At 41.0% G+C, this 27,208-nt stretch overlaps 1 protein-coding gene across 8 annotated transcripts in view; it reads left to right on the forward strand.

Annotated features, from left to right (window-relative positions):
• inaE (inactivation no afterpotential E) overlaps positions 1-27,208 on the forward strand; it is a 366,550-nt gene that overhangs the window by 281,470 nt on the left and 57,872 nt on the right. For all 8 annotated transcript variants that reach the window (XM_065225489.1, XM_065225490.1, XM_065225491.1 and 5 more), the window contains exons 4-7: positions 24,161-24,267; positions 24,323-24,927; positions 24,992-25,090; positions 25,146-25,355. In XM_065225489.1, coding sequence (XP_065081561.1) covers positions 24,161-24,267; positions 24,323-24,927; positions 24,992-25,090; positions 25,146-25,355 — 1,021 coding nt within the window. The remainder of the gene's footprint in view (positions 1-24,160; positions 24,268-24,322; positions 24,928-24,991; positions 25,091-25,145; positions 25,356-27,208) is intronic.

A 27,208-nucleotide genomic window follows, 5' to 3' on the forward strand; every position in this document is an offset into this window, starting at 1 on the left:
TATGAAAATAAAAAATCTGCCTAATCCTAACAACTTTTTCCACAATTATTTAAAAATGTCACAATCAGGGACTTTTACCGACCGGTACTCTAAATCGGTGCTTCGACTTCAAATCGGTCTACAGACAAGAGCTGGGTCTCGCCATCGAGATACGCCAGATCACCATTCTCGCATTCGGGTCACAGTGGGTGAACTGAAATTTTCAATTCCCCTGAGCCAATTCAAATTAACATTCGGAAGCATTCGGCTTCCTAGAACCCTGCAAGTCACAAGTGACCTGCAGTGGAACGGTTGTCATGTTTTTTTTTGTTTTGTCTTCTTATTTTTTTGACTGTCCAGTTTTCGTGTCCTGACGGTATTCATACTCACTGCAGCAGTTGGGGTTTTAATTCATTCCACATTCATCCAAAGTGTTCCACTCATCCTTCAACATTTATTTGGCCTACGCGTTCACCACCAGATCTCACAAGCACTCTGAACTAAACCCCCACATAAATATTTACTATCATTCACACATTCATTCACACAATCTCATTCGCGGCCAAATTCATACTATTCTCATGCAAACCTACTATTTAAAATACCAAAACAACTGGACAAACTGGACGCAAGGGCTGGTCTTTTACGCATCAAGTGAATCACCAATGAATCACTTGAGCAAGACCTCAAACGCGAATATCAGTCTATTTCAATCTGATTCCTTACAGAATCAGATGAATGGCCCTAATTCCAACACATAAAATAAACAATGAAAACAAATTAAAATTGTACACATTAAAAGGGTGTTGTCATCCCTGCGTAAGGAATGATGGTTACGATTTCGCCCAGTGTTTTATCACTGAGGCGTTACGCGCTTAAAGTAACCCCTGAGTGGATCCAAAACAAAGGGCTAACTTCGCCCTCACGGTGAAGTGTCACAAGGAAGAGAAAATGAAAAATTCCCTTGATGACGTCACTCGTCGTGAGAGGAAAGGAGATGACGAAAACGGAAAGTAAACAAAAACATTCCGGCTGCGACGTCGCGATCGTCGCGAACCGCGATTTTACCCGTTTTCGTCGGTTTAGGGTGCTTTTCTCCGGATGAAAAGCACCATCGGTCGTGTGTTTGAGTCCTCCCCGCTGGAAGGAAGTGATTTATTGTGATTATCCCCGTGGAAGAGGGGTCTTTTGGTGATTTTATAATCACACGGACGACCCTACAGGGGTGTTTGATTACCTCCCGGTGATGGGAGGAGTGTTAATTTAATTTTATTTGGCCTTCAATCGGCCTGTTGGTAAACCTGCGTTCCACGGGGCAGTATTTTGGTGTTTGCTGCGAATTGAGGCAGCTACCGTGGAAATCTCCCATGGATGTTTCCTCGACAGTGGAGGATACTGGTGGTGACCCATCCAAACAAGGAGATTGGTGCTATTTGCTGCTTGCCATACTACTTCCTAGCCGAATGTTGTCCTTCGGAAGCTCCCAAGTGAACAACCTGATGAAGAAAACAACAGACGAGAGGAAGTAGTAGGTCGTAGTAAGCCTCGACTGGATTACGCTGGCTTGACGAGGTTTGCTGGCCAGAAACCAAGATTTTTCCCATCCAAGTCAACCAATTCGTAGGAGGAAAGACCTCGACGACGAAGTATTTTTGCGGGTAAGTATTGTGGTCCTAATTTTGCATTGTAGTTAGCGACTGCGTCCGATTGTTTCGTATTGCGACGATATACAAGTTGTCCTACTTCGAACGGTTTAGCAAATTGGCGGTGACGCAAATTATATTGATGACGGACGGTGTCGCTAGCTTTTTTAAGATTTTTCTCCACAATCTCCCGAATTTTTGCTAATCTTTGGTGTCTTACTTTCAGATCATCCTCCAAATCGCCTGAGGTTTTCCTGAAATCTTCTCCCGAGGCCATTTCATTCCCGTGGACTACGAAAAAAGGACTGAACCCGGTAGAGGAGTGAATAGTGGTATTGAGAACCTTCTCAACGTCCGACACATGGACGTCCCAGCTACGTTGATCGGTGCGAGCGTAGGCACGGATAGCGGTGTTGATTGAACGGTTCACTCGTTCAACCGGGTTCGCCTGAGAATGATATTTAGTATTTAACCAATGTGTAACTCCATTTTCTTTTAGGAATTGGCCGAACTCCTTCGATACGAAGGTGGAAGCGTTATCGCTCAGGAGAACCTCTGGACTTCCGTGACGATTAAACCACTGCTCCCGTAGAATGGTGCAAAGGGAGCTACTCTGGATTTTTCGTACAGGGACCAACATCACATACTTGCTGTACACGTCGAGCACGACAAGCAAGTGTTGGTACCCGCGTCTGCTTCTGGGTAGAGGACCGATATAGTCCACTGAAATCATCCTCCATGGTGAGTTTGTAATCCGGGCCTGACCTAGTTCAGGCTGGACCGGCACGAAAGGAGCTTTAATCTCCTTGCACGTTCCGCATTGTTGTAGGAATGTTCTAATTTGAGATGCCATACTTGGCCAAAAATATCTAAGCTTGATCTCGTGAAGGGTTTTGTCAAACCCCACGTGGAGAAGGTTTTCATGCGTCTTCTCGATTATTTCGTGGCGGCACTCCGGTGCGGGAATCAGTTTCCAACTGAACCGCGAGTCGCACGGAACTTCGTCGGTCTTGACGTACTTGTACAGTTGCCCATTTTCGACCTTAAAGTCACAATAATCTTCAGGATTATCAATTACTTTGGATTTTAGATCGCAATACCAATCAGACTTGGTCACTGCCGAGATTTCAGCCACGGCACGGGACAATGCGTCTGGTACAACATTGTCTTTCCCCTTACGATGTTCTATGGTCATATCGTAGAGTTGGAGCTCCAAGCTCCAGCGGCTCAGGCGTGAACCAGTCTTCCACTTGGTTTGCATTATCCAAGTAATCGCTGAGTTATCTGTGATTAGTCGAAAGTGGTAACCTTCCAAATACCCTCGAAAGTTTTCAACCGCCAACACTACCGCAAGCCCTTCCTTTTCGGTTGCATGGTAGTTGCGTTGAGGCGTTGTTAACTTATGTGAAAAATAAGCTACTACTTTCTCACCATCGGGATGCCTTTGCGCGAGCACGGCTGCTACTGCGGTGTCGCTAGCATCAGTTTGAAGGATGAATTCTTTAGAAAAATCCGGTGATACCAAAATTGGAGGAGTGACCAACATTTCCTTGATTTCAAGAAACGCTTTTTCTGCCTCGGAGTTCCAGCTAATTGTCTTGGATTTGGTTTTGAGTAGATCGGTTAGAGACGCTGTCACCTCACTGTACCGATCGATAAAGCGGCGATAGTATCCGCACATCCCTAAGAACCGACGCAACTTCGTGATTGTGATCGGTCTCTCGTAGTCGAGGATGGGTTGAATTTTCTCGGGATTGACTTTCATCCCGTCGCGAGATAGGAAATATCCAAGAAATTTTAGCTGCGGAACTCCAAAACGGGATTTTTCCAAATTAATGGTTAGGTTGGCTTTGCTTAGACAGTCGGCCACCTCTTTCAGCAACTGTACGTGGTGCTCGAAAGTTTCGCTGACGATGATTATGTCATCGAGATAAACGAAGACGAAGGGCTCCAGCTTACCACGACCTAGCACTTGGTCCATTAACCTGGCTAGGGTTGCTGGACTATTTACTAGCCCGAATGGCAGTCGGGTAAACTGGAACATACCTCGACCAGATACACTGAAGGCCGTATACTTCCGACAGTCCTTAGCTAATGGGACCTGGAGGAAAGCCTCCTTTAAATCAATAGTTGATAGGAACCTGGCTTTTGGCAGACTGCCCAGTATACGACCTGGATGCGGGAGCGGATATGCATCACGTACTGTACGCTCGTTGAGAGGCCTGGCGTCTAAGCAAAGGCGAATAGAGTCATCAGGTTTTGTTACGGCGACTATATTCAGTGACCAATCTGAATCCGACTCTTCTATGATTCCCATCGAACGCCATCTGTCTACCTCACTCCATACCTTCGCTAGTTTATGTGGACTCATTTTATAAGGATACCGAATTACTGGATCCTTACCTTGGAATTCTTCCTTTATTACAATCTTGTGCTCGGTTAATGTGGTGGTATTCAATCTGCCCGGTGTAACGCCCTGAAAGAGGGACTTTACTTCTTCTATCCGTTCCGCCTGCTCTGGCGTAAGTGTCGACTCATCCGAGTGCACTTCATCATCCATAACCTGATCAACACAGGGATTTACCAGAGCACAATCATGTAATTCCGGAGTAATTCCGAAGGCTCGCCAAAAGTCCATTCCCAACAGACAGTCCACACTTAAATTTTCGACCACTAGAGTACAGACGACCTTTGTCTTGCCTTTGAAGGTAAAAGGGAAATAACACTGCCCTTGAACTGGCATGATTTGACCATTGGCCGAACGCAGTTTACACGGTTGGTCTAAATCCTTCAAAAGACTGGGAGAAATTCTCTGAAATTGTCGCATACTCATAACTGTGGCATTGCTGCCACTGTCGAGCAAAGCGGCGAACTCGTATCCATGGATTTCAACTAACACGAATGGTCGATTGTCCAAAGGATGATTGAAAATAATGGTTTGTACTGACAAGTGGTCGTTGTAGTCTTCTTCGCAGGACGGTCGAAAATGTTCAAAGACCTCCGGAGGTATGGCTAGTTGTTCGATGGTGCGCTTTTCAGGTTCCAATTGCGGCTTCAATTGGACCGGATCCCGTTTTTTAGGCAGTAGGGGCACCGAGAAGCCTCGAATCCCTTGAATCCACACAGTACACAGAACACACGTTTGGGTTTGGAACACTCTTCGTGTTCGTGTCCTTTAGTTCCGCAATTATAACAAACCCCAAGGTTTGGTGGACGATGTTGATCCACCAAGAAATCTAAACAAATGACGGTTTTCTGTGACTGTGTGGATTTGGAATTCTGGTATGCTTTCTCAGGGAGATTTTTATTCGTCTGTCCACTTATATCTTTGGATTGAATGGAAGACGGTTTATTATTCTGCTGTGAGGCTCCAGAGGCACTCTTGTTGTAAAATGTTTTTGATTTAGCAGCTTTTCCGTTTCCACCGTGCTGGGATTGGTTCGGTTTCGAATTACCATATGCAGGTCTTTCGGAAACTACAGCAACTTCCTTTGGACTTCCAAATACTTTGTGGTAGATTGGAGTCCTAGAAGAATCTATTGTTTTACCGAGACCAAGTAACTCAGCAAGCGTGTTCACCGGTTTGGAAATAAGCACTTGTTTATAATCAGGCCTAAGGTTACGCTTGAGAAGCTCAAGCTTCTCGCTCGGGGATAGTGGCGTGGTCATGGCTCGGAAAATTGACTCCATTTCCAGGTAAAACTGCTGGAAGGATTCGTTCCGTTGTTGGCGACGCTGAGACGCTTTCATCTTCAGCGTGGCGTCGAGTTCCGGGTGAACGAAATTCGCCTTTAACTCGCATACAAGATGATTCCAATTGAAGAGTCGCTTTTGCGACCGCATAGCCTTATACCACGCCAGAGCATTCCCGATGAACAAGTGCATAGCTGAATTAAAAAGTTCCTCTTCCGAAATCTGCTCTGATTCCGCATAGTGGTGAACAGTTTCTAAAAACTCATTCAGTCCAGTCCCTTCATCATTCCCAGCGTATTTATGAATCTTCCAGTCGGCCACCCGTTGTGGTCGACGATAGTACGCGGGCGGCTCAACCGATCCTACACTTCTCCCTTGATTTGGGTAAGTGTAGTTCGGGAGTGTAGGTTGTTTGAAGTGATTCTGAGAATGATAACCAGGTTGGATGAATTTTTTTGAACTGTTCCACAAACCAGAATCCCCTATGTTCTGAATGTTTGCTTTATTTGTAGGCATCGAATATTGCCTTAACAAATCAACTAGATTGTCTGATTCTACCGTTGGTTGTCGGACATCATGCAGTTCCGGATGTTCTGGAATTTCATCCAATCCAAGATCATCCCTTCTGGGCGGCGGATCTTGAACAACAACGTGTGGAAGAATTTGGTTTATGATACACTGCAATCCCGAAACCGTATCACGAAGCTCTTCAACTTCCTGATTCGTTTTCTTTAGATCAGCAGCAATCTTCGTAATAACAGTAATCTCGCTGCTCAGGCTCTTGACCGCACGTTGGAGAGAGCTTACTCGTATATCGCTACGAGACTCATTCAGTGAGATTTGGTCCTGTACGCTTCTAATCTCCGCCCTTATATCACGTAAGACATTCAAAAGTTCTTCTCCTACGGTTTTGTCACTTGGATTTTCAACAACTTGTTGTCCATCTTGGTTCTGTGGTGTGATTTCCGGATCAGGATTTTGATCCATCAAATCATCATCGCCAACTTCGTCTTCTTCTTCCTCATTGGTCGGTGGAGTAGGGGCAGGACTGTCCCCGAAGTGATAGTCCCATAAAGTGATCACTTCCTGCAAACATTTCCTAGTGACCGAAAACTCCTCCCCTACGACATATTTTTCCAAGAGTTGGAGCCGGACTCCCAAATGAAGTAACCTGCTCCGAAATATCTCCTTATTTGGACACCTATACTGTAAATCTTCCCTCATGGACTCAAACTTCCCACGACACGTCCCGAATTCGAATTGAGCATCCCCTTTGAACGACCGAACAGCATTCGTAGCTTGCACTATCTCGCTGTTCAGCAATCCCCTCAAACGACGACGTCTTTGTGATCCCGATTTATCCGACTCAGGAAGGATGACAACACCACGGGAGTTTAATTCAAAGTCAACCTCGTCGGGATGCAAATGATCAACGCGTAGATGCAGATACGCCTCATTGAACTCCGTCAACGTCAACGGTCTGCGTGCCATGTTCAAAAATGAATGGATCACAGATTCAAAATATGGAGATAAATTAAAACCTGCCAACTGTGGAGTGGAGTATGAATACGGTAAGGACCCTTTTTCATTTACTGACGATTCCCTATGATTTTAGGTCACCAAATGTTGCAAATGTCAACCCAAATCGGCTCAGAGGATTTAAAAGCCCCGCTCTGAGAACAAAGTGCTCCGAGATGACGACAACTTGTTCTGCAGACGATGAAATGAAGCGATTCACCGATTAGGAATAAGACAAACACAACAAATAATATTAAACGAACCGCGCCTATTGTGGAAAAAGCCTCACCACTGTTTATTCCACCCAAAATCCAAACTTTGGTGGAAGTACCCCACGCTCGGAAGAAAAAATATTCCTTAAGAATATTTTTTCCTTGTGTATGTTAACGTTGGGCGCCAATTGTAAGTTGCGGCTTACTTGCCAGCCTATAGCTGGCCCGATTTACCCCGGCGGGGCGGCGACGAGCAGAGTACTTCCCCAAAGACGTTCGGATTTGGATGGATTGATACGAAAAGAAAAAGAAAAATACAATTTAAGACGTCTATTATCCTCTAACCTTTCCCTTTTCTCCTCGTTGTCCTCGGTGTCACTCGATGGGGCCCTTCGACGATAGCGGCGACGGTTGCAGATCGTACTTCTTCACGTTAGCTGCCTTGCAGCGGTCCTTGGCGTTTAGCGGGGGGGATGAGCAAGGCTCCTTTATCGGAACCCCCTCGGCGACAATGGTGACGAATCACCGGACCAACTACTCGCCGTAGATGGTCCCGGTAGTCACCGCAGTGCACTACCCAGGCGAACGCTCCTTCGGTTCTGCCTGCTTCGTCCCTCCTTGGCTCTTAACTGCGGTGGCGAGACTGGCTCTACTGGCTGAGCCACCGCAGTGAGGACGGTGGGTGTTCGTGGATCCTTGGGGTTTAGCCGGGAAGCGGAAAAATCCTCGAAATTTAGCTTCCCTTGGCGGCGATCCGACACCCTTCACTGAAGCTCACGAACCACGGCACTTTTCGGGGAAACGACGTCACTTCCACGCGACGGTGCTGGGAATTATCCCTCCAGCGGACACACGCCACGAAAACGGCACTCCAACTTTTCGTTTTTCACTTCAAACGGACGGGGCAAAAAACGCGTCGATTTCCTACCGTGGCTCGTAACTTTCTCTTCGCTGTCCTACTTGACAATCACGGACAATACCACAACCGCCATCGTTCTCCTGCAACCGCGCTCGAATGTTGTGCTGCTTATGTTTTCGCCTTATTTTGCAGCGGGAGGAGAAATGGGACCTAACTTTATTCAACACGCGAGACAATTTTGAACGATAATTTTTACACTATATTCTAATCCTAAAAACATGCCTACACGAATAAAATCTACGATGAAAATAACAAATTAAAATATTTATAAATAAAGCAGTGGTGAGTATGTTGCCGAGCGTGCGACCAAAACAAAAACAAATCATAACAGACAAGGCACACGCTCATGGCAAACACGTTAAAAGGGTGGGTTATTAATTGTCACCCTAGACGAGGGTTACAGGTGAAGGAAACCTCCACCACGAATTAGCCAGACATTGGTTTTCATTATTTACCTATGTTCGAAACAGCTCTGATAGCGATGCATATGCTTCCACCTCGTTTGTCAGCTCAGATCAGCAAATGACATTCGATAGAATTATTAACATCATCGTTTTGAATGATTTGCGTTATGGCGCTGAACCAATACCATATGCATTTCCATTTAGTATGACAGTCATTCTGCAGAGAGCATTACGCATTTCAACTGAAGGCCCTATCCCTTCTCATAACAATTTTCATCCTGTATTCTAGAGGAAAATCATCTGATTTCAAAACAACCGTCATCCGTTGCAGGTATCATTCGATAAAGCGATTTCGGTGATTTGTTTTGAATGGTCTGAGGTTTCATTCGATCAGAGGATGATGTTTGTGTACAGTGTAGTTTCGTTCCACTCTGGGTAGCTCAGTTTGTTCCAAATAGAAACGTTGGATTTGATCGCTGGAGGGGTTTTGATGTGATGTGGAAATAAGGGAATTTGCTGTGAGAGAAGTTTTAGGCAAGGAAGGTCGACAGGGGGAGGAATATTTTGGGCGAGAAGGGACTGATAATAGGAAAAGGAAACGATCTCCTGCAGGTGACGATTGACCCGAAGCGCTTTGCATTTGATCGCTGGTAGTTGCAGTTTCAATCCACCCTGCTCTCTGCTGCGCGCCAACTGCTGCATTGAGACTCGTGCGGGTAGCCCACGAAAAAGGAAAGTGAGCACATTGCGGTGGAATAACACCTTCGCTGTGATGAAGATGAGCAATAGCACTTTCTGCTGCAGGGAAATGGAGCGCATGTTATGCAACCATATGAGTTGCGAGATCCTGGATCCAGGGCTGGAAAGCACCTCAGAGCGTTAGCAAAGCAACTTTGTGCATGCATCTCACAACACTCGACAAAGAGTGTGTGGTTCTCCCATTTACTTCGCACACTCTTTTCCAACTAATCTGTGAGAAAGTGATGCACACAATGAGCGGTACACTCCGTGCGGCGCAGGGAGCGAATATAATACAACAAGCGCTAATGTCTTATTTGAATTTTTTGCAGACTTTGCTTACCACGACTGCAAGCATAGGAGATGAAGAAGACCATAACAAAGAAGAATTTTGTCTTTTTGCATCTTCCCCTTCTGCTTCCTCGCGATTAGCTGCGCAATACGATCTTTGAGCGAGAGTGTAATAGAACGGTCGGTATTTGCGCATTTTTGAGAGTCGCTCAGGACTCGATGGATCCGCAGTACTCGTTACAGGCGGGCCTTCATCACGCGGGAGAGGATTTTAAAATCGAGATGGGAGCTCATTCGTCATAGCTTCATTAATAACGAAGTAGAGCTCTCTAAAGCTGACGTCAAAAGTTCGTAAAGGGTGATACGGTCAAAATTTGGTCAATATCAACTTGACGTATTTCTTTCAATTTTGCATTTAAAAAACCTGAACACCCCTCATTTTGAAGGTGTGTGTGTAGAATGTTGCTCCTATTTTGATTTTGGAATTCACTCTTCAGTTGTCAAAATGCCGTCCAAGCAAGAAGAGCAGCGTATCAAAATTTTGCTCGCGCATCGCGAAAATCCGAGCTACTCGCACGCAAAGTTGGCAAAATCGCTAAAAGTTGCCAAATCAACCGTTACAAATGTAATTAAAGTGTTTGGGGAACGTTTGTCGACAGCCAGGAAGTCTGGATCGGGGGGAAATCGAAAACCGGAAGCCGCTGAGACGACAAAGAGAGTTGCCGGTAGTTTCAAGCGAAACCCTAACCTCTCTCTCCGAGATGCCGCAAATAAGCTGGGTGTATCGTCTACAACCGTGCATCGAGCCAAAAAACGAGCCGGACTATCGACTTACAAGAAGGTAGTGACTCCAAATCGCGATGATAAACAAAATACGACGGCCAAAGCGCGATCCCGGAGGCTGTACACGACGATGCTGACGAAGTTTGACTGCGTGGTAATGGACGACGAAACCTACGTCAAAGCCGACTACAAGCAGCTTCCGGGACAGGAGTTTTATACGGCAAAAGGAAGGGGAAAGGTAGCAGATGTTTTCAAGCACATGAAACTGTCAAAGTTCGCAAAGAAATATCTGGTTTGGCAAGCCATCTGTACCTGTGGCTTGAAAAGCAGCATTTTCATAGCTTCCGGGACTGTCAACCAAGAAATTTACGTGAAAGAGTGTTTGAATAAACGTCTGCTGCCTTTCCTGAAGAAACACGGTTGTTCCGTACTGTTTTGGCCGGATTTGGCATCTTGCCATTACGGTAAAAAGGCCATGGAGTGGTACGCCGCCAACAACGTGCAGGTGGTTCCCAAGGACAAGAACCCTCCCAACACGCCAGAGCTCCGCCCAATTGAGAAATACTGGGCTATTGTCAAGCGGAACCTAAAGAAGACCAAAAAAACTGCTAAGGGCGAGCAGCAGTTCAAGGCAAACTGGCTTTCTGCGGCGAAGAAGGTGGACAAGGTGGCTGTACAAAATCTGATGGCAGGGGTCAAGCGTAAGGCCCGGCAATTCGGATTTGGAAATGCGGAAGCCTAACTGAATATTTTTCTGAATTTTATACTAATTGAACTTGAAAAAGAAATTTAATTTGATTTTTTAAAACAACGATTTCAGCGATTTACACGCGTTTTCCCTTGACCAAATTTTGACCGTATCACCCTTTAGGTGGAACTCTACCGGCAAACCATCGATCCCCGGTGGTTACGGAAGTTTCAAAGCAGGGTTCAAATTAAAAAGTGTGCGTCTCCATTGAGATTATTCAATTGCTTGGACTCAATGGAGACGCATTGTACTTTAAATGCATAAACATGAGATCCCGGTGTGACATGATGTTTCAGAAAATTATATCTCAAAAACGAAACATAATGTATTTGTATATGCGGGTACATTATGTAAAAAAATCGAATACAATTAAAAACCCTACCTACGGTTACTCGTGTGATCATTCGGTGATAAGGAAATCTAGAGAGAGATTAGTATTGCTAAGGGCTCTAGTACTACAATAGAGTATTTCATTGGAATATAATTAAATTTTCAACACTAGCAATTCGGCCTAATGCTCTTCGAATAATGTACATGGCACTAAGATAAATTTCAAAATTCTGAAACTTTTAAAAACATTTAAAATTTCTTTAAATTTCAAATAATTATCTAAATATTGTATCATAGAAGATAATTTGTTGCGATCTTGAAAGTTAATTAATTAACAAAATTCTGAAAATTTATTATAATTTTTAAGGAGTTTTAAGAAAGCAAAGGGGCATGGATGAGTAAATATTCGATTAGAAATTGAATGTTCGACGTTCAGCAAGCTGCTTTTTTACATAGTATGCAAAGTTGACTTCTTTCGGGGAATTCATTCCACTTGTACAGCTATAAGTTGCCACGAAACACATTCTAGCTGCTCCAGCTAGAAGAAAAAAATACTACGACGACTTTCCGTCACCAATCACTTACGACACAACGGCTTCAGTTCACCAGTACACAGCCTGGAAGACGCAGCTCCAGCTCTTCGCTTTCAGACCTTCCTGAAGCTTGCAGTGTTTTCCAGACGTTCTTTAAAACTGCTGTATGTTTCAAAATTTTCCAGAAGATCGTTATAAAATTTCTGAAATTCGCAGAATTTTTGCTTTTACAAAGTAAATTTTGGAGAATTTATTCAAGTTTCAAAAAGCACTGGTAATATCAAGGAATTTGTGACGTGCCCAATTAGGTTCTGGGAACTCCATCAAAGGTTTCTGAATTTTCGGAAACTGTAAAAATTCTGGAAACAATTCATAAGTCCTAGTTGCTCCAATGTAGCTTGGGAAAAATTTCTCTAAAATTACGTGGATTTGAGAAGTTTTTATGAATTTTTCCTAAAATTATTGGAACTTTCCTGAAGTTCTGGGAAGTACTTCGGCGGAGTTATGCGAAGAACTTTTCAAAAGTTCATGGAAAAACTTTTGTAGAGTTCGTGGATAAACTTGCCAGAACTTCAGAAAAGTTCATCCCTAAAGTTCTGGGAAGAACTTCCCTCATGTTCTGGGATGAATTTCCCTCAAGTTCTAGAAGGAACATCTGTAGTTTGTTCAGGTTTTGGGTAGAATTTTTCTTATATTTTGTGAGGAGCTTTTCTGAAGTTCTGCACAGAAGTTTCCCTAGCAGCACACTTGATGCATAACGGTTGAGGCAACTTTTATGTGACTTACTATATTTTAGTCACAACCAAGTTGTTGCAAGATCCTGCCACAGCTTTGTGCTGCTTGGGTTTCTGGAGTTCTGAGAAGAACATCCCTAAAGTTTTGAGAAGAACTTCCCTCAAGTTTGGAAAAATTCCCTGAAGTTGTCGGAAGAACATCCCTGAAGTCGTGGGAAAATTTTCTTAAAGTTCTAGGAAGAACTTCTTTAAAGTTCTTTAATTTCTTTAATTGTGGGAAGTAGCTGCCTGAACTTCCTGGAAGGACTTTTGCTGAGGTTCTGGGAAGAACTTCCCGAAATTACTGGAAAGAACATCCATTAAGTTCAGGAAAGAACTTCCCTAAAGTTCTGAGAAGAAGTTCCATGAAGTTTTGAGAAAAAACTTTCCTCATGTTCTGAGTAGATTTCACTGGAGTTCTGGGAAGAACTTTTCTGGAGTTCTGAGAATACATTTCTGATGTTCTAGAAAGAACTTCCCAATATTTCTGGATAGAACTTTCCTTAAGTTCTGGGAAGAACATCCCTGAAGTCGTAAGATTTTTTTTTCCAAAGCTATACGAATTTTCTTTTTCAAAGTTACTTTAAAGTTCTGGGAAGAATTTCTTCCCAAATTCTGGGAAGAATTTCCCTGGAATTGTGTGAAGTAGTTGCCTGAACTTCTAAGAGGGACTTTTCTGAGGTTCTTTTAAGAACGTCCCTGAAGTACTGGGAAGAACATCCTTTAAGTTCAGAAAAGAACTTCCCTAAAGTTCTGGGAAGAAATTCCATGAAGTTTTGAGGAAAACCTCAAGTTCTGGGAAGATTTTGCTGGAGTTCTGTTCTAGAAATAACTTCCCTATAGGTCTAGATAGAACTTCCTTGACGTTCTGGGAAGAACTTCCCTGAAGATATGGGAAGAATTTTTCTTAAGTTCTAGGAAGGTTTTCTTTACCAGGGTGTCTACTCAATCCAAGGAATCAAATTCCCTGAGTTTTCCAGGTTTTTCCAGGTCGGATGAAAAAAAATTCCAGGTGCCTACAAATTACACACAGTATTATTTTATCTATTTATCCATCTGGAATCCCTTTTATGTACTTATTGATTTATGTTATTTTCGATTGTTCAAACTTGGGCGTTGGTACTTATAAGTCGGCACAGCAAAAAAGATATTGAATATTACAGCAGAACAGATGCACATAGGTTGTTTGATATTAATTTGTACAATTTATGTTTAGTAAATGCATGTTAGTGCAATGTAAAAGTACCTCCACTATTGGTGCATTTATCCTACACATAATTTGCGAAAAGAAATTATATCCATGGGTGTAATATTGTATTTGGTTTTTGCAATCACATTAGTTATTCATACAGTAGCATGCATTACATCAATCAATATTACATTCTTTTTAGGTATTTGTGTAGTATTTTTTAAATTCAAGAATATAAATACAATTAAGAACCCTGTCTACACTATTTCGATAAAACGATATATCAAAATTTGATAACAATATGCTTTCAAAAACAAAATATCATTTTGATCATATGTTTGAGACAGAATAAAAATCATGGTTTCACATGTCTAAAATCTCTTAAGGTCCGTTTTGACTATCTGATTTCTTGGTCTGATTTTGACCGCCGCCATAATGAAAAATCTGCTCGAATTTACTTTCGACACACTTTGTCGAACCCCCCTGTTTGCTGGTGTTCACACTGCTTGCACATGTCGAAAGAACTGTCAATTTAGATTTCAAAACAAAACTGTATCAGGAATCAAAAGTAAATATTTCCATCATGAATTACCGGAAAATTGCTCTAGTTCCAGCAAACGTATTTACTTTTATTATTTTAAATAAAATGAGAAGGAGAAGGTGAACTTTGTGGAGTAGGAAATGGTTGCTCAGGAGGAACACCGGCAGGGATCTGGCTCAACTTGTCCATCAAGAGCTGCGATATGAAGATGAAAATGGATTTCTAAACTTCGCCAGGATGTCGATACCAACTTTAGACAAGCTAGTGGGAAAAGTTCTCACTAGATATACAAGATTCCTTGAGTTCTGAAAATTTCTGTTAACAACTCAATTCTGCAAGGTCTTCAAACCTTCTGACGTTCCTGGAGTTTTGTTTCTGTTCTCCGGTAAAATTTCTTTAAAGATCAACTACATCTCTCTCAAGATCTAAAAATTTTCGTGAAATCGTGTAAATATTTTTTATTTTAACCGCCGAACTTCCCATTAACATTTCTGAGATTCTTGTGATTTTTTTTCAGAAATCCTGTAATTTTTTTCAAAGTTCTGTAACTTTGTTCTGAAGATCTACGAACTTTTCTGATGTTGAATAATGTTTCGAGGATCTCCAAACTTCTGTGAAATACTTTATATTTCACTGTAGATTCTTGGACTTGTCTGAAGTTATGCAAATTTCCCTGAAGATTTGCTAAATTTCGCTTATAGTTTTACAAATTGAGTTGAAATTATTTTTGCTTGCTTGAAGTTTTGAAAATTTCTTTGAACATTTAACTGAAGATCTACGACCTCTCTTGTGATGTTGTTTTTATGAATTTCTGTTAATTACTTTTTATTTGTTTGTAGTTCTGTTCTCAAGATCTACGAGCTACTCTGAAGCTCAACAAATTTCTCAGTAGATCTCCGACCCTCTGAAGCTAAAAAAAAATTCTATGTAGGCTCTCAGACCTGCTGTCTGGCATGCTTATTCTTATACAATACATGCTTCGTATGCTTCCTTTTGCCAGTCTCTCTTTTTCGGCTGTTTCCTTTTTACGACGATTTTGATCCTCCACATACAAATCAGCGAAGAGCGAGCGTGACAAGGCTCTCTGAATGAACTTGTCTTGTTCGCACACGTTGTCTTAGATGTCAGATGCTTGTCAAATCCAGTGTCCTTAAGAAACGTTTCGAGAAACTGAACGAAAAACTTCTTTTGAATTACGAATGAAGTGATAATTGGAAAATTCCCTGAGTGGAACCAAAATTCCCTGAATATTCCAGGTTTTTCCAGAAAAAATAAAATTCCCTTAACTTCCCGGTTTTCCAGGTTTTTTTCAGGTAGTAGACACCCTGTTTACGGTTATCTTGAGAAATTCTTTAAAATTCTGGGAATAATTTCTTCTCAAGTCGTGGGAAGAACTTCCCTTCAATAATGGGAAGTAGTTGCCCGGACTTCTAGAAAGGACTAAATTTCTGAGAAGATTTAACTGGAGTTCTGGGTAGCACTTTTCTGAAGTTGTGAGAAAACCTTTCTGATGTTCTGGAAAGAAATTCCCTATAGGTCTGGATAGAACTTGCCAAAAGTTCAAGGAAGAGCATCCCTGAAGTCGTGAGTTTTCCTAAAGTTCTAGGAAGAACTTCTTTAAAGCTCTCTGGATAATTACTTTAATTAATTTATTTAAATTTCTTCTCAAGTTCAGGAAAGAACTTCCCTAAAGTTCAGGGAAGAAGTTCCATGAAGTTTTGAGAAAAACTTCCCTCATGTTCTGGGTTGATTTACTGGAGTTCAGGGAAGAACTTTTCTGAAATTCGGAGAATACATTTCTGATGTTCTGGAAATAACTTCCCTATAGGTCTGGATAGAACTTTCCTAAAGTTCTGGGAAGAACATCCCTGAAGTCAAAGGCAAATTATCCTAAAGTTCTGGGATTTTTTTCAAAGTTCTCTGAAAGTTTCTTTAAAGTTCTGGGAAGAATTTCTTCCCTGGAATTGTGGGAGGTAGTTGCATGACCTTCTAAGAGGGACTTTTCTAAGGTTTTTTGAAGAACGCCCCTAAAGTACTGGGAAGAACATCCTTTAAGTTCAGGAAAGAACTTCCCTAAAGTTCTGGGAAGAAGTTCCATGAAGTGTTGAGAAACTTGAGGAAAACTTCCCTCAAGTTCTGGAAAGATTTTGCTGGAATTCTGCGAAGAACTTTTCTGAAGTATTGAGAAAACATTTCTGATGTTCTAGAATGAGCTTCCCTATAGGTCTGAATAGAACTTCCTTAACGTTCTGGGAAGAACTTACCTGAAGATATGGGATGAATTTTACTTAAGTTCTAGGAAGGAATTCTTAACAGTTATCTTGAGAATATCTTTAAAGTTCTGGGAATAATTTCTTCTCAAGTCGTGCGAAGAACTTCCCTTCAATAGTGGGAAATAGTTGCCTGGACTTCTAGAAAGGACTAAATTTCTGAGAAGATTTAACTGGAGTTCTGGGTAGCATTTTTCTGAAGTTGTGAGAAAACCTTTCTGATGTTCTGGAAAGAAATTCCCTATAGGTCTGGATAGAACTTGCCAAAAGTTCAAGGAAGAGCATCCCTGAAGTCGTGAGTTTTCCTAAAGTTCTAGGAAGAACTTCTTTAAAGCTCTCTGGATAATTACTTTAATTAATTTATTTAAATTTCTTCTCAAGTTCAGGAAAGAACTTCCCTAAAGTTCAGGGAAGAAGTTCCATGAAGTTTTGAGAAAAACTTCCCTCATGTTCTGGGTTGATTTACTGGAGTTCAGGGAAGAACTTTTCTGAAATTCGGAGAATACATTTCTGATGTTCTGGAAATAACTTCCCTATAGGTCTGGATAGAACTTTCCTAAAGTTCTGGGAAGAACATCCCTGAAGTCAAAGGCAAATTATCCTAAAGTTCTGGGATTTTTTTCAAAGTTCTCTGAAAGTTTCTTTAAAGTTCTGGGAAGAATTTCTTCCCTGGAATTGTGGGAGGTAGTTGCATGACCTTCTAAGAGGGACTTTTCTAAGGTTTTTTGAAGAACGCCCCTAAAGTACTGGGAAGAACATCCTTTAAGTTCAGGAAAGAACTTCCCTAAAGTTCTGGGAAGAAGTTCCATGAAGTGTTGAGAAACTTGAGGAAAACTTCCCTCAAGTTCTGGAAAGATTTTGCTGGAATTCTGCGAAGAACTTTTCTGAAGTATTGAGAAAACATTTCTGATGTTCTAGAATGAGCTTCCCTATAGGTCTGAATAGAACTTCCTTAACGTTCTGGGAAGAACTTACCTGAAGATATGGGATGAATTTTACTTAAGTTCTAGGAAGGAATTCTTAACAGTTATCTTGAGAATATCTTTAAAGTTCTGGGAATAATTTCTTCTCAAGTCGTGCGAAGAACTTCCCTTCAATAGTGGGAAATAGTTGCCTGGACTTCTAGAAAGGACTAAATTTCTGAGAAGATTTAACTGGAGTTCTGGGTAGCATTTTTCTGAAGTTGTGAGAAAACCTTTCTGATGTTCTGGAAAGAAATTCCCTATAGGTCTGGATAGAACTTCCCTAAAGTCGTAGTAAGAGTATCCCTGAAGTCGTGGGAAAATTGTCCTATAGTTTAAGGAAGAACTTCTGTAAAGTTCTCCGAAGAATTACTTTAATTAATTTATTTAAATTTCTTCTCAAGTTCTGAGCCAAACTTCCCTGTAATTGTGGGAAGTAGTTGCCTGAGCTTCTAGGAAGGATTTTTCTGGGGTTCTGGGAAGAACTTCTTTAAATTACTGGGGAAAACATCCCTTTTGGTCAGGAAAGAACATCCCTAAGTACTGAGAAACAATTTCCATGAAATTTTGAGAAAAACTTCCTACAAGTTCTGAGAAAATTTTACTACTCCAGTACAGTAAAATTTTCTCAGAGCTTGAAGGAAGTTTTTCTCCTCTGAAGAGAACTTTACTGAAGTTCTGAGAAAACTTTTCGATAGTTCTAGAATGAACATTTCTAAAGTTTTGGGAAGAGCTTTCCTGAAATTTTGATATTCTAGGAAGAACATCCCTAAAATTCTGGGAAGAGCTTCCTTTCAGTTCTGGGAAAAACTTGTGGATAGAACTTTTCTTGAGTTCTGTGAAAAATTTTCCCGAAGTTTATTTCATGATATTTTTTCAAGTCTTCATGTTGATCAACTGTCCAGAAATTCAAAAAGCGTCTCTCAGATATATTATACCCGTATGATCAAAAATTATTTCGAAAAAATTATTTGTTCAAGTTTTCAGGTTTATCAGGTAATATTCTGAAGATCTTCAAACTGTCCAATAACTTAAATCAAGTATCTCTGATTTCCACCGATGATGACTAGGACCCACTAGGATGATCAGTAATTATTTCAAAACCAACAGATGATCATAAAGCCATCAGGATTTTTTTTCAAGACTTCAGGTTGACGCGGTATTATTTTGAAGATTTTTTGAAGTTCGCAGACTTACTTAAGTTCCCAGAATTATCCTGGTGGAAGCAGACTTCACTGAAGTTCTCAGAATTTTCTTGAAGTTCACCGCCTTTAATGAAATTATTTGAATTGTTTGAAATTCAAAGAATTTTCCATAAATTTGCAGACTTTCTTGAATAAAGTAACATTTTCTTGAAGTTCACAGACTTTCCCGAAGTTCCCAGACTTCCCTTGAGTTCTTGAAATTTTTCTGTATGTTTCAAAACGCAGAATTTTCCTAAAGCTCACCGAATTCACTGAAATAGGCAGAATACTTTTGAAGTTCGCTGTATTTTCTTTAGTTTAGTACAATTGACAGACTTCCTTTAAGTTCACAGACTTCCCTGAAGTTCCCATACATCCTTCAAGTTCGCAGATTGTTCTTAAAATTTGCAGAATTTTCCTGAAGTTTTAAAAAATTTTCTAAACTTTTCAATTTTTTTCCAGCAGGTCGTTGAAATTTTCTGAAGTTCGCTGAATTGCCTGAAGCTCACCGACTTCACTGAAATCCCCAGAAATTTGCGGCCTTCCCATAGGTTTCAAATTTTGATGAAACTCGCAGTCTTTCTTTAATTTAGTACAATTGATAGACTTCCTTTAAGTTCTCAGACTTCCCTGAAGTTCCCAGACATCCCTGAAGTTTGCAGATTGTTCTTAGAATTTGTAGAATTTTCCTGAAGTTCTAGATTTTTTTCTAAACTTTTCAATTTTTTTTTCCAGAGGTTTGTTGAAATTTTCTGAAGTTCGCTGAATTTTCTGAAACTCACCGACTTCACTGAAAACGGCTTTTGAAATTCACAGAATTCCCCCGAAATTCGCGGGTTTCCCAGAGGTTCGCAAATGTCCATGAAGCTCGCAAACTTTCTTCAATTTAGTACAATTTTCTGAAGTTTCATAAAATTCACAGACTTCCTTGAAGCTAGTAGACTTCCCTGAAGTTTCCAGAACTTCCTGAAGCTTCCAGATTGTTCCTGAAATTTTCCGGATTTTTCCCTAAGTTTCAAGTTCGCAGAATTTCCCAGAAAATTGCGGGCTTACCACACACTTAATCTAGCTCGGTAAAATCTCCAACAGCCGATTACCTCGGCATTTAATTTTCCTGATATCTCTGCAAAATATCTGTTTGTTAGCTGATATCTCAGCAAAATGTTATTTGTTAGCTGAGGCTCGGCAATTGTTTTACTGAATCTCAGCAAAATAAATTGCAGAATCGCTCGGCTGTTGGAATCTCAGCGAAAAAAATTAAGTGTGCAGAGGTTCACAAATGTTCATGAAACTCACTGACTTTCTGTAATTTAGTACAATTTTCTAAAGTTTCATAAAGTTTACAGACTTCCATGAAGTTCCCAGACTTCCCGGATGTTCAGAGATTTTTCTTGAAATTTGCATAATTTTTCTAAATTTTCCAAAACTGTTGAATTTTCCTGAAATTCGCTGAATTTTCTGGGAGTTCTGGAAAAAATTTCGGAACTTCTCAAAACATTTCAGAAGTCTGTTGAAATTTTCTGAAGTTCACAGAATTTTCCTGAAGCTCACCGACTTCACTGAAAGTTGCAGAATGGTTTTGAAGTTCGCTGAATTTCCCAGAAATTCGCGGGCTTCCCCTAGGTCGACAAATTTCTATGAAGCTCACAGACTTCCTCTAATTTAGTACAATTTTCTGAAGTTTCATAAAATTCATAGACCTCGTTGAAGCTCGTAGGCCTCCCTTAGCTCAGTCGGTAATGGCGCAGCTACAAAGCAAGACCATGCTGGAGGTGGCTGGGTTCGATCCCCAGGCCGGTCTAGAAATTTTTCGGGTTGGAAAATGTCTCGACTTCCCTGGGCATAGAAGTATGATTGGACTTGTCACACAATTATACCAATGCAAAAATGGTACAGGCATCGAAAGCTCTCAATTAATAACTGTGGAAATGCATCTAGAACACTAAGTTGAGAGCACGCAATAAGCTAATATGCGATATGCAATAAGCTTGAAATGCGAAGAAGAAGAAGAAGCTCGTAGACTTTCCATAAATTTCCTGAAGCTTCCAGATTTTCCCTGAAATTTGCAGAATCATCCTGAAGTTTGCAGAACTTTCCAAAAATTTGCTGAACTTTCGTGAAATTCGCAGAATTCTTCTGGACTTCATGAATTTTTTCTGAACATTTCAAAACTTTCCAGAAGTTCATTGAAATTTTCTGGAGTTCGCAAAATTTTCCTGAGCTCACCAACATCACTGAAATTGGAAGAATTCTTTTGAAGTTCGCAGAATTTCACAGAAATTCGCGGACTTCCCATAGGTTTGCAAATGTACATGAAGCTCACAGACTTTCTTTAATTTAGTACAATTTTCTGAAGTTTCATAAAGTTTACAGACTTTCTTGAAGATCACAGACATCCCTGAGATTCCCAGATTCACCGTGAAATTCGCAGAATTTTCATAAAGTTTGCAGAATTTTCCAAAAATTTGCTGATTTTTCCTGAAATTCACAGAATTTTCTTAGAGATCTTGAAGATTTTCGGAACTGTTCAAAACTTTCCAGAAGTTTGTTGAAATTTTCTGAAGTTCGCAGAATTTTCCTGAAACTTACAGACTTTACTGAAATTAGCAGATTATTTTTGAAGTTAACAAAATTTCCCAGAAAGTTGAGTTCACCAATTGCGATGAAGCTCGCAGAAGTTTCATAAAGTTTACAGACTTTCTTTAAGTTCACAGACTTCCCTGAAGTTCCCAGATTTCCCTGAAGTTCCCTGATTTTTTTTTCTGAAAGTCATGAAGTTGGCAGAATTTTCTAAAAATTTGCTGAACCCTCCTGAAATTTGCAGAATTTTCCTGAAACTTTTCAAAACTTTCCAGAAGTGCATTGAAATTTTCTAAAGTTCACAAAATTTTCTGGAAGCACTGAAATTTGCAGAATACTTATAGTTCGCGGCCTTCCCAAAGGTTCGCAAATTTCCATGAAGCTCGCCGACTTTCTTTAATTTAGTACAATTTTCTGAAGTTTCATAAAATTTACAGACTTTCTTGCAGTTCACACCCAACTAACAATTTGAGTGGATTAACAGCTGAAAAGACCATTTTTTAGCAGAAGAAGCTTATTTTTGCCTGAATAAGCTCTTATTCAACATTCAATGTTTGTTGGGCAATCTTCCCTGAAGATCTCAGATTTCCCTGAAATTCTCAGATTTTTTCTGAAATTTTCAAAATTCTCCTGAGGTTGGTAGAACGTTCCAAAAGTATTATTCGAGATAATCAAATCATCAGTATTTTTCAAAACTTCCCAACAGTTTATTAAAATGTTCAGAAGCTTTCAGAATATACCTGAAGTTCGCTGAAATTCGCTGAGTTTTCCTGAAGTTACCAGAATTGTTTCTGGAATTCGTAGAATTTTCTTGAAGCTCACTGAACTTTCAGGTAGATTACTGAATCTTTCTTAATTTCACACAATTTTCCTGAAGGGCTTAGAACTTCCTAGGAGTTCGTAGAATTTGTCAATAGTAAACTGACCTTCCTTCCTTCCTGACCTGACGAACTTCAAGCAGAATATTTCTGAAGTTTGCAAAATTTTATTATAGCTTTTAGAACTTTTTGTGGTTGTGCACTGTACTGTAGGAAACTGTTGCAGAATAATTTTGGAGTTTGCAGTTTTCATTGAATTTTGAATAATTTTTCTAAAGTTCATAAATTTACCTAGAAGTAAAATTTTCCTAAATTCGTTAAAATTTTCCGATGTTCAAAGAATTTTCCTAAAGTTCATTGAAGTTTAATAAACCTTCATGTTGTTCTCAGAACTTTCATGAAGTTCGTAGAATTCTTGTGGAGTACGCAGGATTTTTCGTATGTTTGTAGAACGTTCTGGATATTCACAGTATTCTATGAAATTTACTGTTTTTTAGGGTTCACATACTTCTCTAATATTTTCAGCAGGAATAAGCAGAATTTACTGAAGTTACCAGTATTTTTCCTGAAGTACGCTAACTTCACTGAAGTAGGCAGAATATTTTTGAAGTTCTCAGACTTCCCTAAATTCAGTGGAATTTTCAGAAGTTCATGGACTTCCCTAAAGTTGGCAGACTTCCTTAAAGTTCACAGACTTCTCTGGAATTCCCAGATTTTTCCTGAAATTCACAGAATCTTCCTGAAGTTTTCAGTACTTTCCAATGTTGCTAAACTTTCCTCCGGATTGTTTACAGTGTTGATGATGACCACCCAAGTAACATTGCAAGCTTTATAGAGGCTATATAGCGTTCTACAAGTATAAATCATGCTCTACAGAACCCTTATAAAACCAAAATTGTTACTTGGGCAAATACGATGTTAAATAAGAGACGTCGAACGCGGTTCCAATCGAGCAATGTAAATAAACAGAAGCGCTTCACGAGGAAAAGCGTTGGGAGTATTGAGATTGAGGTTAACATTTAATTTTTTAGATTTAAAAAAATATAAATAAGTATGAAAAGTATTAATCATCAACCCAGTCAGACCTATTATAATTTTTTAAATCAACATAAATTTCATTATCTGTTCCTTCGTTCAAATCCACAACTATTTCAAAAACGGGAACTGTTTGAATGTATGCGTGTACGATTAACTCGTCGCTTCGCACACAAGCGTATTTTTATGGCTTTTGCTCCCGAGGTTGTCTTCGCATCGCGCAAATTTTGACAGGAAAAACTGTCAACCCGTATTTTGGGTGTAGGCTGGCGAAGCCCCGCAATCCATAATAAACGCCCACAAAGGAAAAGGTCAGTCAATTTGTGCCCCAGTCAACATCATGTGACCTATGGAGAGTGACACTCTTAAACTGATCCCATCTTCTAGATATGGAAAAGCTCCTGCTCCAGAAAACCCTCCAGTCCCAGCTCGGGGAAAATGGGACTCGGCGTCTAAGTGAAGCACTGACTGCCAACCGTACGTTTTAGTAATTTTCGCAGCGCAAGATAATGGCATTCCAAAGCCACATAGAAGGGAGACACCCCTCACTCGGGGGAGCAATAAGCTCTTTCAGACTGATTTGATTAAGTTTGTTTTTGTTGACTCCCTTTAACCGGTACAACATGACCGAATTTCCGGTTCCGTCAACGCAAAATTTCGTTTCAAAGGAGGAAGTGTCCCAATTTGAGGTTTGTTTAACTTTGCGAAAATTTTACGGGTTGCCTCCCATATTATCAAAACAGGCACACAGTGAAGGTGAAATACGAGAGAGAAATTGCCTTAAGGTAGGCAAGCTTCGGTATCCATCGATAGACAAACATGGTTGGCGGTTGGTAGGTATTGCGGGGGATCAGATTAGCCACCGAGGGATCATTCTGGAGATTGTTAGTGCTTTCAATGTTATAGTGGGATTAGATGGGACTTTGAGAGTTTTGTCGATGGTCAGGGGTTAATTAAAACTAGTTGGGGCAAGAATGTCGGCTACAATAATGAATTCCATTTTGCTTTACTTCACAGGTTGACGGTGCTGGCAGTGGTGACGGGAATTTTCCAGTACGACCGGTCCGTCCAGTGCATAGAGCTGCTATGGTACTTCCAGATCGGTTACATTTCCATTTTAAGTTGTAAGTAGAACTGAATCTGATTTATGGACGCCTCTCAAGCCATACCGAATTTCAGGTTGCATCCTGTTAGAAATCGCCATTTGCATTGTTGCGATGCGAGGAAGCATCCTGGACATGGAGCCTCGAGCAGTCATGCCCTACCTGTTGTACACCCGAGTCCTGGTCATGATCGTGGACCTAACCTGGCTGATCCTGGGTGCCATCTGGTTGAAGGACCACTACTTCGACTGTCCCATCCAGGAACCGAAGGGAACGATGATTGCGGTGGTCATCTGCAACCTGTTGGTAATCTTCAGCATGTTCACCACCATCTGGTGCACGTTCGATCCGGCCGGACGGTCTTGGGTCAAGATGAAAAAGTACCAACGATCGATGCGGGAATCGGAATCCCGGTTCAACTACAAACGGAGCGGCAGCCGGAGTCGAAACTGGCGCCAGCGGAAAGTGATACGAGCCTACCAGGACAGCTGGGACCACCGGTGTAGACTGCTGTTTTGCTGCATGGGCAACAGCGATCGAAGTCGGAACTCCTTCACCGACATCGCTCGACTGCTGAGCGACTTCTTCCGGGATCTGGACGTAGTGCCGTCTGACGTGGTGGCAGGTCTCGTTCTGCTGAGGAAGTTCCAGAAGCTGGAACGGGAAGCAGTTGTGCGACAGGTAAGCTTTGAATTTCTGCTTACGTTGCAGCTCCGTTGACTGATAAATCCTGATACTATTATAGCGCAAAAACGGTACCTACGAGTTCCTATCCGGTGTTCCCATTACCGCTAATACTCAGTTCTTGGCGTTGAACGACTCCAAAGACTACGATCACTTTCAGGTAACTTGCCGATTGTCGGCTCTGGTTCCACGCGCTAAACTGAATTCCATTACAGACTGTGATCCGCTACATGTACTTCGCCCAGGGTGCCTACGGCTGGCCTATGTTCCTGATGAGTCACTCCCGGACCGGCATCTGCCAGCTCGGTTCGGAGCTGACGTGTTGTCTTTCCTGCTGCCGACGGAAGACCGGCGTCGACGTGGTGGAGGACAACTGCTGCTTCTGCAACTATGCGGCCCTCAAGAAGATGCTGCAGATCGGGGAGGTAATTCGAACTGGGGAGTGCAACGATGATGATTGCCTAAAATTTGGGAGGCTCGCAGTGGACCGGAACTGCACTTCAAGACCACGGGATGGTCCAATGAGTGTCTGTTTGAACCTGAAAATAGTATTTTGTGGAAGACTTATGGACTTGTTCGTGAAGTCATTTTAACATGTTCTGAAAGATTGCGGGAAAAGTTCTCGAGGATTTGTCTTCTAAGTCATGTTTTTGACTAGGTCTTGTTCTATACTGGGTCTTGTTCTAGACTAGGTCTTGTTCTAGACTAGGTCTTGTTCTAGACTAGGTCTTGTTCTAGACTTAGGCTTGTGTTTGACTAGGTCTTGTTCTAGACTAGTTCTTGTTCAAGACTAGGTATTGTTCTAGACTAGGTCTTGCTTTAAACTAGATCTTGTTCTAAACTAGGTATTGTTCTAAACTCGGTCGCGGTTAGACTAGGTCTTTATCTAGACTAGGTCTTGTTCTAGACTAGGTCTTGTTGTAGACTAGGTCTTGTTCTAGACTAGGTCTTGTTGTAGACTAGGTCTTGTTCCAGACTAGGTCTTGTTGTAGACTAGGTCTTGTTCTAGACTAGGTCTTGTTCTAGACTAGGTATGGTTCTAGACTAGGTCTTTATCTAGACTAGGTTTTGTTCTAGACTATGTCTTGTTCTAGATTAGTTGTTGTTCTACACTAGGTCTTGTTCTAGACTAGGTTTTGTTCTAGACTAGGTCTTGTTTAAACTAGGTCTTGTCTTAGACTAGTTCTTGTTCTAAACTAGGTCTTGTTTTAGATTTGGTCTTGTTCTAGACTAGGTCTTGTTCTAGACTTAGGCTTGTGTTTGCCTAGGTCTTGTTCTAGACTAAGTCTCGTTCAAAAAATAGGATTTGTTCTAGAATAGTTCGTGTTCTAGACTAGGTCTTGTTCTAAACTAGGTCTTGTTCTGAACTAGGTCTTGTTTCAGACTATTTCTTGTTCTAGACTAGGTCTCGTTAAAAAAATAGGGCTTGTTTTCGACTAGGTCTTGTTAAAAAATAGGGCTTGTTCTAGACTAGTTCTTGTTCTAGACTAGGTATTGTTCTAAACTAGGCATTGTTCTAAACTAGGTCTTGTTTTAGACTAGTTTTTGTTCTAGACTAGGTCTTATTCTAGACTAGGTCTTGTTCTAGACTAGTTCTTGTTCAAGACTAGGTATTGTTCTAGACTAGGTCTTGTTCTAAACTAGGTCTTGTTCTAAACTAGGTCTTTTTCTAAACTAGGTCTTGTTCTAAACTAGGTCGCGGTTAGACTAAGTCTTGTTCTAGACTAGGTTTTGTTCTAGACTCGGTCTTGTTTAAACTAGGTCTTGTTTTAGACTAGGTCTTGTTCTAGACTAGGTCTTGTTTTAGACTAGTTCTTTTTCTAAACTAGGTCTTGTTTTAGACTAGGTCTTATTTTAGACTAGGTCGCGGTTAGACTAGGTCTTTATGTAGACTAGGTCTTATTCTAGACGAGGTCTTGTTCTAGATTGGGTCTTGTTTTAGACTAGATTTGGTCTAGACTAGGTCTTTATCTAGACTAGGTCTTGTTCTAAACTAGGTCTTGGTCTGGACTAGGTCTTTATCTATACTTGGTATTGTTCTAGATTATACCTTGTTCTAGACTAGGTCTTTATCTAGACTAGATCCTTTTCTAGATTAGGTCTTGCTCTAGACTAGGCCTTGTTCTATACAACCATGTATTGTAATTGGCCTTGAAACCCTTTAGACTGAAAGCTTCCATTAGTCAGCTAAAGACCTTATGAAGCTTCTGGAAACACGAGATGCAAATGACGGAGCAGTCTCGATCAAAATGCCCATCAAAACTCTATCGATGCCAAC

Source organism: Ochlerotatus camptorhynchus, unplaced genomic scaffold (genome assembly GCF_037179485.1).
Source record: "Ochlerotatus camptorhynchus isolate MF236.1 unplaced genomic scaffold, CSIRO-AGI_Acam_v1.1 ptg000230l, whole genome shotgun sequence".
Classification (NCBI taxonomy): domain Eukaryota; kingdom Metazoa; phylum Arthropoda; class Insecta; order Diptera; family Culicidae; genus Ochlerotatus; species Ochlerotatus camptorhynchus.